Here is a 19,162-nt window from a genome sequence, read left to right on the forward strand (position 1 = left end):
TTCTTAACTATTGTAATCTTTTGTTCTGGTACATTTGTGCATATTTGACTTTAAGGCCATTTCTGCAATAAATCATCATTTTCTGCCTGTCTTAGCTTCTGAATGCTTTGATCAAACACAGAGGTTTGAGTGCTGCATACAGCAGCTCCCTTCCTGCCACACACACATTGGTTTCTCCATCCATCTTCATTCCTGCTTGCCTAGCGCCCATAATGCAGAGGGATTAAGGAGGGAAGTAAGCTGCTTTTCTTCAGCCACTGCATTTCCTGCTCTGTGCAGGGAGGACGACCTGTGCTGGAAGGGTTTGGAACACATCCCCTCTGAAGGGTGCTGTGGCTGTTTTGCCTACTGGAAACAGGATTTTAGCCATAGCTGGCAGTTTCAGAAAAGCCACTTTCACATCCATCTTATTCACACAATGTGGCGTGCAGCCTCCAGACTAATAATTCATCATTTGCACATGTGCCACTTCTACTTCATTATTTTACTAACACGTTAGAAGGGCCTTGATTTATTTGTTAAGTACATTATTATTCTTATCAGACGATGACTTGTTGTTACACAGGAAGATGCACTTGCTATCTCACAACTAATTATGTCAATTAAGTTTTCACGGTCCTACCACAAAGCACAGCTCATTAACTTTAATCACTTTTGAAATGCAGCTGGTGAGATACGTGCAGAAAGGAAGAGGTAGGTTATAGCATTGGCTAATTTCTGCAAATGGAGTTTGCTCTCATCAGCTCTTAAGCTATACCTTTAGGTTGCAAAGTGGAATGATACAGAGACAGTAATAAAGACGGTAGCAGAGATTCAAAAGGTTACTGATAAGGAAAACTCACCAATAAGGATACCTTCACTGGGAAATGCTGAAGCAATCTCCACCAGGAGCAGTCTCCAAGAGATGCTGCCTTAGTGGTGGTCAGCCCTTAAATGAGGTCCAGAGGAGGTGGACTCAAGCTCCATCCCTTCAGGGAGCACAGCTAAATTACTCTCACCTGTGCTCCCACAGCTGACCCGACACTTGCCTCAGCTGATTAATGAGAGGTTCAGGCTGTGATTACCAATTTCCCATACAAGGTAATTATATTCCATATTTCCTACATAGGCTTTGCGTCCTTTTCCCTTAAAAGGGCCTTCTGTGTTTCTTTGTTGTTACAGCCTGGCCTTCCCTATAGAGCACTGGACCGAGTTCACAGATATTGCTCCTTAGCCGCGCGTTGCCGTGTGGGCTCCTTCGCTCTGCACATCAACTCCTGGCCGCCAGGGGGCGACACCGCGCCGGAGACGAGCGAGAGGGGCGGAGCGGCCGTTCGTCTCAGCCGTGTGTCCTCTGCCGGCCGCCGTATCACGTCACGCCCGGCGACGTCCCTCTTCCGGCAGGGGGCGCTGTAGCGCGGCGTCCCGGCGTGCCCCGCGCGCGGCCTGCCCCGCCCCAGCCGAGGCGGGCGGGAGCGAGTGCCACGTCCGTGCGGCCGGGCTCGGTGCGGCCGCCGCCGCCATGGGCGCCTCGCAGAGCGTGGAGATCCCCGGGGGGGGCACCGAGGGCTACCACGTCCTGCGGGTGAGGGCGGCGGGCGCGGGCCCCGGGGGCCGGTAGGACGGCGGCCGCCGATGGGCCTCTGCCCCGGCTCCAAGCACCGAGCGGCCCCCGGGCCGGGGCTGAGGGCGGCGCGGTGAGGGCCCTGTACGGGCAGCGGGGAGCCCCGCACAGCACAGCGGGATCGGGGCGCTGCCGCTCCTGGGGCCGATCCTGGGTCTCGTTGGCGCCGAGGGGCCCCGGCCCGGTGCGGGCTGTGCCGGGCTGCAGCCGGGCCTCGGGGCGGGGGGCGCTTGTCCCGCGGCTCTTCCCAACGCGCTGATCGCTCGGAGCTGCCGTCAGACGCTCCGTCACTGCGGCTGATGGAGCTGCGGCGTCTCGTTGCCGCCGGGGTGGCACGTCGGGGAGCTGCGGGCAGCGCTGCGCATCGCCAGGCCGGGTGTGGAGAGCCAGGGAGGACGCGATGCTGTCGGGAGTGACCGTGCAGCCCCGTCACCACGGCTCTGTGAGCAGTAACGTTTATTAGGCTGTGCCCGGGATCTGTGAGCAGCCCTTGCTGTAGCACAGGGCTCGATGAGCAGAGCAGAAGGTGGGTTCTGCCCTTGGATCTGATGCACGGGGCGGTGCAGGAGCTTTGCCGGCAATGTTTTGACAGCTGTGTGCACATCACTGCGTTTGCCACGTGCCGTAGTGAGAGCAGCAGCACCCTTATGGTGAGTGCTGGCATCCAGCCTGCCACATCAGCTCTCTGTCTCCATACAGTGCCACCCTTTGGGCACATGAAGGGGTACAGGTACTGCTCCTGTGAATTAGTGCTGCTGTGGCTTGTCTGGTTTCTGTCTGTAGATAATGAACAGAGATGGTCTCCCAGGCGTTAAAATCTGGTGTGATGCTGTTGAAAAGCAAACGGTGACATTCTGAGCAGATCCAAACAGTCACGCGCTGACACTTCCATGTAAGCTACAGCCAAGGCAGTCCTTGCTTATTCATTTTTATTTAATTAGTGTGTAATAATCCATTTTGATTTTTCTTTTCCACCTCAGAATACGTGTTGGTAGTTTGACAGGTGAAAGGTGTGCTCTGAAAGAGGCTTGTTCTTTATATATATAATAATATACCAAAGAGATGAGGCTGTAGTGCCTGCAAAGCTGAAAACACACAACAGCAGCAAAGAGGAATGATACAGAGATGGTAACAAAGATGGTAACAGAGATTCAGAAGGTTATTGATAAGGAAAACTCACCAGTATGGATACCTTCACTGGAAAATGCTGAGGCAACCTCCACCAAAGAACAATCTCCAGGAGATGCTGCCTTAGTAGTGGTCAGCCCTTAAATGAGGTCTAGAGGAGATGGAGTCAAGCTCCACCCCTTCAGGGAGCACAGCTACATTACTCTCACCTGTGCTCCCACAGCTGATTAATCAGAGGTTCAGGCTGTGATTACCAATTTCCCATATACCTGTGTAGTGACAGTGCTGGCTGATGGAACCACTTATGTGACATTTTGGCAGTGGCACATAGATCAACTGTAGCCATGCAGTAAGCAGCATCAGCACACTGATTCCCTTCCACAATCCCAGATGTTCTGCCCGCCCCTCCCTGCAACAAGCTGCACCGTTGGTTCCATTGGCCATTTTCTAGGCCAAGATCACAATGGGAGTGTGGTAACATCTGCACCAGCATCTACCAGAAATCCCAGGGTCGTATGGGGTCAACAAACCCACAGTGTGTCTGCAGATTCAGAGACCTCCAGTTCTCCGACCTACTAGCACTGAATAACACAGTCTACGAGCATTTATCTCAGGGATCAGATCACACCCAGTCAGAATGCATTCTTGTGCCTTGATGGTCCAGCGTTTAGCAGCACCATCCCTAGTGCACGCAGGCACCACCTACCCAATACCCAACACCCATCAAGCACAGGGAAGGACCCAGAAGAGCCTCTGTGGGTCTCTGTCACTGCCCTACCTTCCTGCTGATGTCTTCAGATGCCGCAACCACGAACAACTATTTTTTTCTGTTTGTAGACGTTGAAATTGCATCATGATCCGGGTCAGAAAGGAGCTCAGCCAGTGCTGGATGTTGTTGGGATTGCAGACCCAAAGTAGAGAAAAACTCTGAAGTTCAGCAACTGTAACATGGGCTGCTTGTACTGAAATATATATGTGACATACATTCACAAGAGCTTTTCCCCTTAGTTTCTCCCAAGTGTAACTCTGCAGTTGGTGCTCTGTAAGCTGTTCTTCAATGGCAGAACATTCAACTTCCCTGTTAGTGGAGCTGTGCCCTGGTGGCAGTGCTGGGCAGTGCTGTTCTGACTTCCAGTCCGAACCTGAGCAGGCTTTACTTGTGAGCTCAGTGTTTTAATTGGGTAAATCATATATATATCTGTATCCGTGTATACCTGTGTTACGGATCTGTTTCCGATCGTCATGGTTTTGTGCTGCTCTCACCAACAGTGCCCAATGTTGAGATTTCTAACTTAACTGGAGTGCCTCTGTTTGCTGTGGTGGGGTTACAAACGTGACCATAAAGAGGGTTTTTCTCCTCTAAAGGAGGCTCAGTTTTTGATGCTTGATGTGAGTGCTCTGTGCTAAGAGCAAAATCTGATGCCGTGTGGAGAGAATTTATTTCTTAAAAAAGCCTATGAAGCCTTTTGTCTCCAAAGCAGGTTGTTTCGTAAAGAAATTCAATACAGTTACACCATGTCACGTGTCTGAAATAGCTGACGGAATCAAAGTGGTTCTCTGAGACCTAACAGGAATGGCTTAACAGACTGTACGTCATGAACTTCTATTGCCCTTCATGGAGTGTGTAAAAGAAGTACCAAGCAAACTTGTTTATGCAGCATTTTGTTTCTAATAAAGTAAATACTATTTAGAAAGGATTTCTTATTTTGGGAGGGGAAGCTTTAGAGCTCCTGCTCCCTACGAGCTGTGTGTGTAGTGCTGAAGTTGGGCTTCTATGAGGCTGAAGTGGCACTTGTAGAAGATAAGCTGCTTTCAGAGGTGATGAGAGCCCTCGTCTGCTTCCAGAGATGATGGTTTCCACATAGCTCTACATACTGTAGCTCAGGGCCTAATTGTGACCACAGCCTTATTATAACATGTACAACGTAACACCTGCATCTGGGTATAGAGTTACAGTGTTTGGAAACATTTTCAGTACAGTGCAACTTTGTATTCTCAGAAGTTTTCTTAGTGATACAGTTGCTTTGACCTTGAAACCTGTTCCTGACAGCAAGGTGCAGTCAGCAGTGCTGCCATCTGGCTGAGCAGCTCAAGTCCTGCACAGTTGGATGGGAATGAAGGGGTCACAAAACCTTCCTCTTCCTCCTGGCATTCAGCATTCCATGGACTTTCTTCACTTGCTCCTCAAAGCCTCCTGGGGTGGCAGTTCCACAGCTCAGCTGATTCCCTTTGCCTCTGGTTTTGTTCACTGACAGACAGTTGTGGCATTCACCCACAGGTGTCTGTAACTTACATGTCTGAAATAACAGCTGGCTTTTAGAGAACGAGGCTTTTTTTCCTCCTTAATTCTTACTCAGTTACAAAGAGAAGTGACTCAATAGTTGGGAAGTACAAAGATGGACCGAGGGCTGAGAACGTATGTATGGATAAATGGGATCGTTGTTATTTCTGTTAGAAGGTCTTTGTGCCTTCTTGTTTCCCAGAATGCTGATTATCCTTTGCTGAGATGCAACCTGAGCTCAGAGCTCCCTGCAGCGAGCTGTGCTGTGTGCTGGCTGCTTGTTGGTGCAGAGCTGTGCTCCCACAGCTGCCCCATGGCTGCTGAGCCAACAGCCAGCACCCCAGTGCACAGCGCTGTAGGCAGGCGCCTTGCAGAGACGCTTCTGCTTGGGACTGTGGGTTTCTGTGATGTGATTTCTACCTCAGTTGTTTTTATTGCTGTGACTGGGATAATGTCGAATTTGTACTTGGCTGTTATACCAAATTTTGAAAGCAATTAGCGGAACGACTGATTCCGGATTATTTTTTCTTTAATGAATATTGAGACTACGGGACACTGATGTCCCAGGCTTCTGGCATCTGCTGCAGAAGGCACATGTGAGTCATCTGAGCTTTTTCCAACCTCTGACTTTGTGACTGTGTCAGGAGGAGGTAAACAGATTCAAACAGGCCAATTTTAGTAGCTAGCAAGTGTGGGTTTTTTTCGCATATTACAGTATTTTTTTCTGGATGAGTCATATTAAGAAAGTTCAATTCCTGCAGAAGCAGACGGGCACTGAATGACTGTCTGGATTTGTACCAGCCCTGTCAGGTGGATGAACGTGTGACAAACCACATGGCTGACACTTCGCAGAACTTCCAGAAGGCAAATGTAGCTTGTAAAAGAAAAAGCTATGGAGTAAGAGGGGTCAGCTTACAGAGCAGGAAAGGTACACTGCGCTCCAAAGGCTGCAGGAGAAATCTGATAGCTGTGTTGGGGTTTCTTTTGTCTATTGGCAACGCATGTCATCATGACTAAACAACACACAAAAGTACATCTCTCAGCTGTTCCCTTTGGAATTAGAAGCATCCTCTCACATTCTGAGGGCAGTGTGGCCAGTCATTGGGCCCCGTGTGAGCACAGCACATAAATTATTGTGCTGGTATGGCAGCGGATTGCGGGTTGTGTGGGTGCTCTCACAGAGCGGTGGCAAGGATGTGTGACCACGGGATGGCAACCTGTGCTCACACAGCTGCAGCCCTGCATTGCTGGAAATATAACTTTAATCTGTAAATCAGCATTGGCGCACTTTTGCTGAACTCTTGTTTAATTTTCTTAGGTTCAAGAAAACTCCCCAGGTCACAGGGCTGGATTGGAGCCATTCTTTGATTTTATTGTGTCTATTAATGGTTCGAGATTGGTAAGTATGCTGCTGCTGTGCAGTATTGACTGTGAAACAAGCAGTGTGCTGGGAATCTTACTGCTAGAGATAATTCTGTTTCTTTTATTAAAATATGTATATATTGAAATATATTCTTGGCTTAAGATAGGAAAGCCTGACTGCTTCAGAGATTGATTTCTTTCACCTTGGAGTTAGAATTCGATCAGAAATGAAGCGGAGGAGTGGGGATGCAGAGCTCTGCAAATATCTGCATGGCAGGAGAGAGCACTGTCTGCTGCTGTACCTCTCACTGCTCGTGCTGGTGCCCACTGTGCATCCATAAAACTGCCAGCATGAGAACCTCTGAACTCATTTCAGTCACAACAAGAAGGTTGAAAGAACTGTTGTCAAAGCTGTTAGCTGGGCAGGAATCGTGTGAGGAAGTTTCCAAGCAGAGCAAACCATCAGAGCAGTAGGAAGCAGCTGTAGGTAAGCTCTTCATGAAAGTCTCTGCAGAGCTCCAGGGCACGTCTGAGAGCATATGGAAAGAGCTCAGCCTATGGTGAATTATCCTAATCTCTGTTCTGGGCATATCTGCTCTACTTGAAAGGATTTTGTTCTTTGGAGGCATAAGAAGTAGGCCCTGTAGTTCTCCAAACTCACAGTTTGGAATTGGTCATCTGGCATTTCTGTCATAAGAATTTAACTGCGGAGTTAAGAATGCCTGCATTCATCGGGCCTCTGAAATACAAAAGTGTTGCTGTGGAATGGGATGCTTGCTGTGTTCAACACTAAATCACACTTTTGTTTGAACGTTCACAGAATAAAGACAATGACACACTCAAGGACCTGTTGAAAGCCAACGTTGAAAAACCTGTAAAAATGCTGGTGTACAGCAGCAAGACACTGGAACTGAGGGAAACGTCTGTGACCCCCAGCAACATGTGGGGTGGGCAGGGCCTGCTGGGGGTGAGCATTCGTTTCTGTAGCTTCGATGGGGCCAATGAAAACGTGTGGCACGTACTGGTACGTACAGACCTTCAAGTATTTTTCTTTCTCCAGAAGTTGTTGTTTGCTGTTAAACTTTCTGTCTCTTTACTGGAAAATAACTTGCAGGGGAGCATGCAAGGCATGAGCTGAAATTGCTCTGTTCTCTTTTCATTGGCTTTGTTTTTTGAAAGGCTTTTGAAGTAAAACAGTGTTTGAGAACATTAGCAAGTCTTGTATTTAAACCAGTTTTCCTGCACAGTATTCAGAACCCCTTGTAACAGTAACTAACAAGACTGTCATCCAGCCATTGTTTTACAGGCTCAGGTTTGTTTTACTCTCTGGGTTGAAAACTTGATCAGAGTTGAAGAAGTTTGTCTGCTTGACTCCAGACTTGTGTGAAGTGTGCATGTAAGCTGTTGTGCAGCACCATGGCTGTTCTGTAATGTTTTGTTACTTTCCTTCTTTAAACTAGGAAGTGGAACCAAACTCTCCTGCTGCATTAGCTGGGCTCAGACCTCATAGTGACTATATCATTGGAGCAGATACTGTCATGAACGAGGTATGTGTGTGCTTAAGTTTCTTCATGTTCATTTGTTTTTATTCTTAAGCAGAAAGTATACTAGGGCTGTTTCCATCAGTGCCAACTGAAGTAATTTAATACAAAAAGGAAGAATTTCTCACTCATTGCCTCTTCATTGTGCTTAAACGCAACTATGGAAATTAAGAACTGCTCCTAAATCTTTATCGAGGCAGATATTAGATTACAAAATGCTCACGTTAAGAAGTTCAAATAAAGAGATTTCAAATCTGAGGTTGTCTCATATGTCTTCTGAGTTGTGCTGGCAAAGCACAGTTGTCCTTATGATAAAGCAGCAGCACCACGGTTTTGTAGCAGTTATTAGGTTTTGTGACACAAAGTTAGGACTAGGAAGCTGGTCTCATATCAAATTATAATGACTGCATGATAATTAAGGTCATTATCATTTTGCAGACTGAAGATCTCTTCTCCCTTATTGAAACGCATGAAGCAAAGCCATTAAAACTGTATGTATATAACACAGACACAGATAACTGCCGGGAAGTGGTGATAACTCCAAATTCTGCCTGGGGTGGAGAAGGCAGGTAAGGGAAAAAAGTACATTACTGGGAGCAGGGAGGGGTGGGACAACTTCCTTACAGCCCTGGTCTAGAAGCTGCTTGCTTTAGTTCTTTGCATTACCCAGGAAAGACTGGCCTTATATCCAAGGGATTTCTGCTGCAGTCAATTACACATTTACTTGAAATTAAGTTCTAGTTAGTAATGCTTTCTGCATTAGACTTCAAATACTAAAGAGGCTGAAGTATATTCTTGCATTATTGCACCATACCCTGAACAGGCAGCTGCAAACAACAGGAACGAGTTGAATTCCATGGCGGTACAGCTGATACAGCTGCTTGGTTTAAATAACAATAAACTTCTGTGCTAAATGTTTATTGCTGAAAGTTACAGTTCCTGGTTCTGTTGTCTCATGGTGTTGTATCTCCATAGCAGACACTTGGCCTTCTTTTCTGTAAACACAAATGACTGTGCAGAACTGATCTTGAAATGTGCTGCCACCTTCAGTCCTTTGTGTGTTGCTTGCTGGGGAGTCTTAATAATTTTAATTATTATAATTTAATAATTCTACTGATTTCTGTGTGTTCATATTTTAAAAGCCTAGGGTGTGGCATTGGCTATGGGTATTTGCATAGGATACCTACCCGCCCATTTGAAGAGGGAAAGAAAATCTCTCTCCCAGGACAGCTGCCCAGTGCATCTCTCAGCCCTCTCAAAGATGGCTTTACAGAGGTAAGATGTAGTCATCTCTTTGGCTCTGTAATATGGATTATGGGGTTGCATCGCTTTTCTGTTTTTATTGGCTCTTATGAAAACAAACCCTGATTATGTAACCTTCTGTTTTTCCTCCTGAAAAGGTTCAGCTGTCATCAGTTAACCCCTCACCGGCATTACCCCCTGGGCCAGTAGGACTTGAGCAGAGTCTGTCAGGACTTTCTATTAGCTCACCCTCGACTACTGTCACTAATGTTCTCAGTACAGGTCAGTATGGAGGGTGGATTGACACATGTTTCCATTGGTTTTATAGAGGGCATAATGGAAAAGAAACTTCTCTCTTTCTCTTTTCCAAACTTTTCTTGACAACAAAGGCTAGAGTGATGCAATAACGTATTTCACTCTGAATGTGCTTTACTTGCTCAGGAGAGATTTGATAACTTCTGAATAACACCCATCTTTTTTCTTATAGAATACTGTTTTTCTTCATTGGTGTTTTATGGTTATTTAAGGCAAATAACAAATCTCCTGTGAGCAATTATTCATTTATACTCTCCTGAGGACTACGGTCGCTGAAATGTAGTACTCTTATAACTGACATTTGTTTTCCTGTGTGCTCCAGCAGGAGTTCCAAGAGTCCCGTTGTTACCACCACAAGTCAGCCAGTCCCTTACCTCTGTGCCACCAGTTAACCCAGCAACAACACTACCTGGTGAGTAGGTAACATGGCTTGAGACATTACAAGAAAAAAGGAAAGGGCTGGTCTCTTCCACTGTTTTTTGGGGGCCGGGGGAATACAGCTTCACATAATGTAGGCATTTCATATCAAAACACTTTCATATATCCTCTGTAATGTTATGAATTGTTTTTGATGAGCCATATGTGCTGCATGTCTATGGCACAGAGGTCTGAGTTGGCAAGAAAGCTGATAATCATTGACCTGTTAGGGCCCTGCACAATAGACACAGCACTGAGGATTTCTCCAGGTGTTAGTTGTGCTATTTGCAATGGTCCTTCAGTTGGTACATTGTTATTTCTTACACTTCATACACTGTATGTTGCAAAATGCTTTGGAAACTGTGAAGCTGCATGCTACTCTGTATTTCTTCCTCAGACATCAGGGCAGAAAAGAAGATATGGGAAGGCATTTTTTTGCCTGTTGCTGCATTCCTTTCACCTCTAAAAACTCTGTTTTAGTGGTCTCCTTTTTAATGCTCAGCTTGTTCTGCACTGTATTTTCAACCCTTCCTGACCTTGAAAGTTGCTGTTTTGCCTTCTCTATATATATTTTTGTGTTTAACTTTAGCTATAAAATGAGTACTAATATCAACATTTCCGACCTTTAATGCTGTTTCCTTCTGAATTCCATCCTCTTGTAGTTTTCTGCACTCAGATTAAGAACTGAGGTCTTTCTGTGCAGGGCTGCAGTCAGACAGCTCTCTTTGCTGAAAACTAAGCTTTGGAAAAAGCTCCTGTTCATTCTTTGAAATAAGAAAAGCGCTGGGATTTCTGTACTTTTCAGGCAGCTGTTCATTCACAGCCTCGTAGATGAAACTTAGGTGAACTTGCATTTTTGTGTGTAAGGATGGTAAGATGTAAAGCGGTATCATAAGATCTCAGAAACAATCAGAGATAAAGAACAACTCCAAGTTTTGAACTGGCAATTTTCTCTCTCCTCTCAGGTCTGATGCCATTACCAGCGGGACTTCCCAACCTGCCTGATCTGTCCAAACTTAATTTACCGGCGCCACACATCGTTCCAGAAATGGTACAGCCTGGTAAGTGCTCCTGCAAACTGAAACGCTGTAATAGGAGGTCTCTCCGTGACCATCTTTGACACTCATTTAGAACCATCTGCTGGAGTCCTGAAGAGGATAAATGGAGCGTTTGCTGGAAATGGGAGCTGACATCAGTGCCCAGATTGGGTAGGCAGGGATTATGTTTTGAGAGGAACTAGCACTAAGCCTGTGCACTTAATTGCATCTTGTATTACCCAATTTATGATCTCCAAAGGGATTGTCCTGTGCTGAGAAAGAAAGTACATAGTTGTACAGGTAGAAAAAGACAAAGTGTTTCCTTGTTTGCTAGACAAGGAAATCAAAGAATCTTGAGTGAATGCCAGAGGGTCCAACTAATATGAGATGTATGGTTTTGAATCAAAGTGCTGAAGATGCGCTTAGAGTAACCAAGAAGAAATTAGACACTTACACGAAGTAAGTTCTTACTAATTTCTTGTTGCTGGCCGGAAACATCTAATAACCGGTATTGGTAATTTAGTCCCAGCTCCCTAGAGGACTGGAAGCAAACTGGAGTTTATTCTGATTCTTTGATTCTGAAATAAATGCATCAGGCTATGAAACAAACTTGCTGAGTTCTCTCCAAGGATATACAGGGGCTTAGAGAAGGGAAAACTGTTAAACTAACTCAGAATCTGTCTAGATCTGTGTGGTATATAGCAGCTGACTGTTCTTTTTTTTATTCTTAGGTATGCCAACCCTTCCTTCTTTGCCGCCTTTGAATCTAATGGGAATAACACCTCCACTGATACCACCAAAATGCGTTCCTCTGCTTCCTTTGGTCACAGAGGTATCTACAGTGCCTACAGATTTGCTTCCCACCATGACTCAAGCTGGAAGCTTTTCTGTTGACCCTGGCACTACTGTAAATGTAGAACAGACCTCTCCACTCACCTTGGATAGTGCTACCCCAACTTCTAAGGCGACTATTGTTGACAGATCAAGCGAATCCTCTGCTGTGAATGAGAAGGCATCTGGCATCACAGATACACATGCTTCTGAATCGTAACTCCAGATCACTCTGTCAGAATGGCTTGGTATTTATTTAGCCATGGGATACATATTTGAAGAGCAAGCTATCATTAATTTCATACTAGTTTGTACTTAATCTTTAGGAGTCCTGTAAATAATATGGAGGTATAATGAAAATAAGGGGATTTATAAAGTGTTCTTGGTGGGAGGGAAAGAGTACTTGTACTTAACCAAAAAAAACCCACAATAAAGAAACATTCAAGGTGGTCAACAGAATTCCACTGCCAAACCTGGATGTGTACGTTTTTAACACAGGCTGATCGCCTTAGCTAGGCCTCTCCTTGCTTCTAAGTAGCAGTTTTTGCTTCTGATAGAAATGGAGCAGTTCCTGCGTGCGACATTTACATACCATAGTTCTTGTCTTTGCAAGTATCTTGTTACCGCAGTGAGGATGAGGATGTTTGGTCTGAGTCGTAAATTTTAACAGCGCAAACTTCCACCTGAAGATATTCCTATTAGAACTGCTGGGTGACCTGTTAAGTAACATGTCGGTATTCAGCTTGTATACAAATCTTTATTTTTAAGCTCTTGAGAGAAGCTCGAGCCATGTTTTGTGACTGCTGCTGTGTTGCTCCACACACCCACTGTAAAATGGCATTCGGAAGGGAATAACAGGATCTATGTTACATGTAGCACACAATTTGGCACTTCATGACGACTGTAAGACAAATTAATGGATTAAGCAAACGTACAGCAATAAATTCCTGGAATTTCACCCTGTGTGACAAAATGGCACATTTCTTTGTTTAATACTGTAAGTTTTTTCTGGTTTTAGCTCAGCTCTCTGCTACACATCAGTAAAAAGGTTCTTCTCCTGAGGAATGGATCCAAGAAGGAAGGCCAGACTTTGGCATGCAGGCAGGGTCCACAGTGGTTAGATCCGCTGTAGCAATGAGTCACAAAATCTGCTTGCGAGTAATTCCTGTTTGTTTGGAACCGATGCTGGGATGAACACTGTGGAATTAGAGCAGATGATACACTTTGTGTAGCCTGGTATGTGTGCTGTGTTCCAGCTGACAGCCACAGCTCCTGGGATCAGATGCTTCCACACTACTCCAGTCCTCCTGTATGACTGGAATTTCACTTACACGTGAAGTCTGATTTCTAGCTGTCAGCAGCTATCTGGAGCTTGTCTCCTGTTGGCGATGTAGTGTGCCTGGTCACTCTCTGGAACAGTAGCTGCATTTGATTGCTGATCCCAACATTTCGAATTAGTTCAAGTGGCAGCCTTATCTAATATATTTGTTGTCCTGTCTTATCTTTATCCCTTAAGCACTTGTCTTTCCTCTGGCCCTCCAGTGCATGTTCCCTCATCATCCATTATCTATTTAGAGATCTGTTAAAGACCCCAAATACTTTTTCACACTGCTAGCAAATTTATTTTCTCGACTGCTTGGTGTTTGAAGTCCTTCTTCCTTGTTAAGTGCAGGGCTCAGTGCTTCTCACAGTGTATCTCTCCATTTATTTTATTTTCTAACTCCAGCATTACATATAACAAAATTAAACTCTGGAATAAGAAGATGTTCCCTCTTTTCTTTGCTGCATACAAAGAACATCTGCTACTCCTGAGCTTCATAAAGCCTCACTGGCCTAACAGCCTTTCCTGGAACTTCTTTACATGCTGTCCCAGTTGGAGTCCTCAACAAAGCTGCTTTCCTCCTCTAATCCAAGAGCAGTATAAATACAAGTTTCATAACATACCCAACGTAGAGCACTTGTTACCAGGATGCTGATCATAACTCAGTGCCTTCTCTGTTGTTAGTGTGGTATGATGTTCTTTGCACTAACATCTCAAGTTAGCTGGACTGTTTTATGCTTTCCAACTGCAAGCTGTGGACTTCTATAGTTGCATAGTTGTCTCCAGTAGCCAAAAAATAGAACAGAATGCTTAGGCTGAAGTCATGCATTTTTGTTAGGTATTTTAAGGTCCTTTCCTGACTGCTTTATATATCCACGCTGTGATGATTATGAGAGTAATGGAAGCAAAGCGGTGTTTCAGTGTAGCCAGAAGCGGTTCTGCTGAAGATAACACAGCTCCATATGTGGAAGTGATTCGGTGGTGCAGAACTTCAGCTGTACCTCCCAGCTAAGAAGCCACTAAAAACGAGAAAAAAAGAAAGAAAGTAAGGAAAAAAGAGTCAAAATCAGGGCATTTAAAACATCAGCGAAGACCCAAAGTTGTACTGTTGTTCTCTGTCCTGGTATTTCACATTTCCTTAGCTCGATTTAGTGAAACTGTACCTATATCACTTCTTGATGAGAGTTCTGCGATGGCTCTTCTCCCCTTAGAACAGAGGGACATTTAAAGAGGTACTTAGGGTACGCCGAGGAGATGACAGCTAACCTTACCACGTTTCCATGTATTTATGTATTCAGCTGTTAATGCAGTTAGGAATAGGCCTATCAGCTTTATTTTATACACCAGCACATGGAATTCTTCCTATGCTGACAGAAGGCAAGGCCACTGTCCCAGAGGCAGTAAATCAGAACGAAGAATGTGCACGTGACTTACTTATTGTAAGGTGGAGCATCCTGTTCTGCAGAAGGCTGCTCTGGGGCCGGTGGTTGAGATGCTTGTTGCAAGTGCAGCTACAGCTCTGCTCGAGTAATCACTCATGCACACTGAAGAGGTGGAATCTGCAGACTGAGACTCTGCTGCAGTGCCAGGATTCAGCTGCTGAGGCTACAAAGTCAGAGCACAAACATGGGTGAAATGTTACCGGTGAGGAATGCTTCATCGCTTCAGCCTGGCCATACAATAGGCTCTTTCTAGGATCCTGGCAGCCATTTTTTTAAGCAAACCCATCAAACATTAAACTTCACTGACAAGGCTGGAGCTCCAGTGTGTTTCTGGGAAATAGCAGTGTGGTGCCACGAGATGGCATGCAATAGTTCTTTTAGGCTGAATTCAGAAGGTTAGGCTTTGCAGTGATGATATTCCGTCTTCTTTTTTTCTCCAGCAGACACTGTATTCAAATGGTTGCCAGGTTGGCTGCTGTATGCCAGATATTACCTTGAAGAATCACAAAGAGGTAACTGTGAAACCAACTAACTGAAGGCAGCAATGGGCTGAGCTTAAGCTATTTCAAAGATGCAGAGTTTTGCTGCCAGCTTTCCAAGCTAACCATGGGGGCGGGAGCAAAGACCGTTTTGAAGAAAACAGCTCTTTACAGGCAGGGACTTGTTTTAGATAGTACAATGCTGAAGGAGAGCTCCGGGTAATATTTCCAGCCTCTGAGAGATGTGAGTGAATGCTGATGAAGGAATCAAGCTGAAGGGGGCAGGATAAGGATCAGAGATGTTTGATTGTGATGGCTTCCTCAATTACACACAGCGTTTGGTCTGTACTAGTCAAATGTGCTCACAATCCCACCCCTGCCATGGAGGCCTTGCTGCCATCAAGCTGAGGGTTTGGCTCAGCAATTGGGGTTGGGCACCTAGAATCTCTCTCGTTTTAGATTTGAATCCTGTCATGGATGTAGGCAAAAAGAGAACACTGCAAAATATTTCTGCATTCGTAAACAGCGTGTAAGCAACTCACGCTTTGTAGTTTTCTGTGCGTTCTTCAGGACAGTGCCAAGGATTCGCTACACGTCTGGGCAGAGCTGTGCTGGGCATCCTACTGAAAAGCCAAAATTCTTAATGTGATTTGCCTGTACCATCTGTGGTAGAAACTCTGGGTTTTAGCTGCCATATAAGGGAGAGCCAATACTCACCACTGCACACTGGGGTTTTTTAAGTTCATTATTTAAGGTGCAAGAATGATCTCATAAAACAGCTCCCCAAGTCAAACAAAACTGCATTCAGCTCAGGTTTTAACTTCACCAGTTCTGCCCACCCCATCACCTACCCTAACTGAGGAATTAAAGCTCCATGAAAACCAAAGCACAGGTATTTTGTTAGACATCAGACTGCTGCAGAATTCAGTAAGTTTAGTAAGGAACGTGTGCCCTTCTCCTGAAGCCTCAACTGTTAATCCTTAGGTGCCACTATGCATACTGCACAGATGCACTGTGGTGCCAGTGTGCAACCAACAGATCAGAATTTCACTCTGGGAACTGATTATTCCTTAGGAACACCCTTTGCATATTATTGCAGTTGCACATTAGTACCAAGCCACAGTTTTTGTGACATGGTATATTTGGCGTGAGTGACCGCATCAAGACTCAGGCCCAGCCAGGACAGGCATGCAGAGACCTGCTCAGGCTGAGAAGGATTAAGCGGGGTTCAGCAGTTTGTTACCTCAGGAAGGCTCCTCCTCCCGAGTACCAGCAGTGAGTGCAGCCCCATCTCTGCCCATCAGTCACACAACCTCCTCTACTGTACACTCATGCACCTGCAAAGGCAGAATTTCTGCCCCTAAGAGAAGACTGCAAACATGACTGTGCTGTGCTTACAAGCTGAGTACAGCTCTACTGAATAATCGAGTTCTTGGCCTCTGATCCCAGGGGATCAGAAGATAGGGCTCCTCCTCAGTTGTGCAATGTTGTACAAGTTTCTCAGCACAGTGTCCTGTATTTGTTACGCTCAGCTAATCCTTCATAAAAGCTGTTGCTCAGTTCAACCACAACAGAACTTCAGAGAGACCACAGAGGTCAGGATCACCTTGGGCAACGCACAGCAACAGGGAAAGCCACTTCTGCCAGCAAAACAGCTCACTTTAATAGCAGTTCTCATGGCTGAGAGCTGTTTACTCTTCGCAGAGGCAAGTGACTGCAAATTTACATGCTTGGTTCATGGAATTTGCAGCTTAGGTGAACTATGAAAGCCCAGCTGAGAAACAAAACAAGAGAGGTGAACACAAGCTGCAAAGCCTGTACTTGACACAGGTTTCCTAGTAAGGTAAGAAGATGCTGGAAGATAAACCAAGATTTCATTTAATTAAAGGGCCTTCCTCCAGTAATAGTCATTAGTAAAAGCAATGCAGATCTATGAGCTGTACTTGATATTTGATACTTGAATATTTGTTAAGGGGTGCTGAACATAATGAGGTCCCAGCACTGGTTCTTTTGGACTTTCTGTTGTGCTGTGAGGGCATTACGGCACTGTCTGGAATAAACAGCTCGTTCCAGAGGTCCTGATCCTAAACGAATGTTAGCCACAAACAACCAAGCAGCTTCAACAAACTCCACTGCGTTCTCACCTGGTGTTAGAGAAACAGCTTCAATTTCTTCTCACTGCAGTACGCGTGTGCTGTGTCACACAGCTAAGTCAGTAGCACACAGTCAGCAGTGTCCACCCTGCCACCATCTCTGCCTTATCCTCCAAGCTCATTTCCCCAGAAAATAGAGTTTTCTGAATCTTCAAAACAATCCTCCTTAAAAACAAACTGAAGACCTCGGTCCTCCCACTGTATGGGTCTGGAGATGCGCGCTGGTTGCATGGCTTCAAGATCTGGAAAAATCAAGCAAAGGGAGAAACAGCACAATTTACTTACAGAACATCAGAATTTGCAAGAAAAGGTTGATAATTCTATAGACCGTGGCTCATTGTAGCAGTCAGCAGGCACCGCTCAGCTCTGATCCTCCATGACGGTATGGCTGGAATTGTAAGAAAAGATATGAGAAGTCATTTCACAGTGCAGTTTGTGCCCCCAGGTGGGTTGGAGTTCTCACAAACCAGGGAACAGAACAAATGTGGTCCCAGGCAGTGACAGCGGCTTCCTAAGGCTCAGCCCTCAGACATTAGGAGCCGTTTCTGTACATATAAACAGTGCTTGGATAAAATCCTGCTGGAATGCAACTGCCAAGAAAATGGAAAGCAACTGGAAGCCTGCATATTGCCAGAGAGCATGCTGGGCACTGGAAGTGGCTGAATTTGGAGAACAATTACCTTTTGTTTAAGGGTTATGGTTTTTATTTGAAACATATTTCTTGTGCATCTTATAAGCAACACCTGGTCAGAGAAAGGAACAAACCGCACTTGCTCTCTGGACATGCCTTGTGTGACAATGGAAAGGAACGCACTGTTCCTAACACATTTCTTGTTCGATTTCATTCCCAGCAGCCAAAAAAAAAAAAAAAAAAAAAAAAAAAAAAAAAAAGAATAAAAATAACATCCTTCTGGATTGCATTATACTTCTGATTATTTTTAGCCTAAAACTGCATGTCATGAAGGAGTAGGAAGGCTTTGAGGGATCTGGGGTGAAGCGGCCAGAACCCTGAGGTACTGAGCCAAATGCTTTTTAAATGCTTTCTGGGCACTGCCATACCTGGCTCACAGGGAGGCATGGCAGCACATCCTTACCTGTCTACCCCAGGATGCCCCAGCTGGTGGCACTGCTTGCTTTGGCCCTGGGTCCCATCCTCACTGTGCCCACCTTCACCCTGCCTTGGGTGCTGGGCACTGTCTCATTACAAACCATGAACAGCCCCTGCCACAAAGGACCCACTGTGGCAACGGCTGCCACCATATCCTCTGCTGCAGAGGAAATATTTTAGGCTAATTCTCAGATTCTTGACCTCTATTGCATCTTCCGCCCCCATTTTCTTCTCTCCTTACTCACCCAAAGGAAGCCCACGTCACTGCTGGATGGTGCCTTGCACTGTCATTGTGAAAAGCTAGCACAGGCTTGCTAAAAATAAAAGTGAGGGATTTTTATTGTTGTTTTTTTTTATATATATATATAGGAAGTGAGAAGCTGAAAGAGATCTGTTAAAGGACAGGAAAGCCAGATGGCCTTCTGATTAACACACATAATAATTCCTATGCCTCAGACAAATCAGTATGACTATCACAACAGGGAAGTGCTCAAATCCCCTTTCGAAAAGGGTGAAACAAAGTCTTGGGCTCAGCAATCCAATGCACAGGCCTGTGCTGAATTACTGGAGCAAGACAAGAAATATTCCCTGTTTTATGGGATACTCTCACTCCCCTCCTCCCACCGAGCAGAGTGCTCACAGGCACCACATTGCTCCTCTTTTGAGCTGCTTCAGCTCAGCAGGTGATGGTCGCTTGGTGACTGTGCAGGGAGGAGAGCTGGAGCAACAAGCACCATCCTGTGAGCAGCCACAGGGAGCAGGGAGCTGGCTGCAGCACTCAGGAGGCTGAGGGGAGTGGTGCTCACCTCACTGGTAGGTGGGCACAAGCACCCTGCCACATGCTGCCACTGGAAAATATGGTGCTGTAGTCATGAATGTGCTGCCTCACAAGAAAGAGCAGC

General features: G+C 45.5%; 1 protein-coding gene and 1 long non-coding RNA gene across 5 annotated transcripts; one reads left to right on the forward strand and one right to left on the reverse strand.

The window, feature by feature from the left end:
- The first annotated feature begins 1,437 nt into the window (after positions 1 to 1,437).
- GORASP2 (golgi reassembly stacking protein 2) lies at positions 1,438 to 12,715 on the forward strand. 4 transcript variants are annotated; one of them, XM_015868524.2, is made up of 10 exons: positions 1,438 to 1,564; positions 6,331 to 6,411; positions 7,195 to 7,398; positions 7,835 to 7,921; positions 8,354 to 8,484; positions 9,058 to 9,190; positions 9,316 to 9,439; positions 9,795 to 9,884; positions 10,855 to 10,950; positions 11,658 to 12,715. In XM_015868524.2, the coding sequence occupies exons 1-10, from the start codon at positions 1,502 to 1,504 to the stop codon at positions 11,975 to 11,977; spliced, it is 1,329 nt and encodes a 442-aa protein (XP_015724010.2). In that variant the 5' UTR covers positions 1,438 to 1,501; the 3' UTR covers positions 11,978 to 12,715. The 4 variants fall into 4 exon arrangements, with proteins under 4 accessions (XP_015724010.2, XP_015724011.2, XP_085408660.1 ...); XM_015868525.3 differs by having other exon boundaries at positions 9,798 to 9,884; XM_085552534.1 differs by lacking the exons at positions 1,438 to 1,564; positions 6,331 to 6,411 and adding an exon at positions 6,585 to 6,861.
- On the reverse strand, positions 11,985 to 17,394 carry LOC116653670 (uncharacterized). The gene is made up of 5 exons (XR_014947970.1): positions 17,144 to 17,394; positions 16,243 to 16,336; positions 15,542 to 15,622; positions 14,513 to 14,683; positions 11,985 to 14,097 (listed from the first exon to the last, which is right to left on the reverse strand). It is a non-coding gene; the product is annotated as an uncharacterized LOC116653670 (long non-coding RNA).
- Between the last annotated feature and the right edge of the window lie 1,768 nt (positions 17,395 to 19,162).

This window comes from Coturnix japonica, chromosome 7 (assembly GCF_054131305.1).
Source record: "Coturnix japonica strain WE chromosome 7, WE-NBRP24, whole genome shotgun sequence".
Taxonomy (NCBI): Eukaryota; Metazoa; Chordata; class Aves; order Galliformes; family Phasianidae; genus Coturnix; species Coturnix japonica.

What these genes read in the sequence shown, in the direction of transcription:
- GORASP2 (XM_015868524.2), top strand. Translation starts at nt 1,502, where the DNA reads ATGGGCGCCTCGCAGAGCGTGGAGATCCCCGGGGGGGGCACCGAGGGC. An exon ending in CTATTAATGGTTCGAGATTG is followed by an intron (nt 6,412 to 7,194) that starts GTAAGTATGCTG and finishes GAACGTTCACAG; the next exon opens with AATAAAGACAATGACACACT. An exon ending in TCAAAGATGGCTTTACAGAG is followed by an intron (nt 9,191 to 9,315) that starts GTAAGATGTAGT and finishes CCTCCTGAAAAG; the next exon opens with GTTCAGCTGTCATCAGTTAA.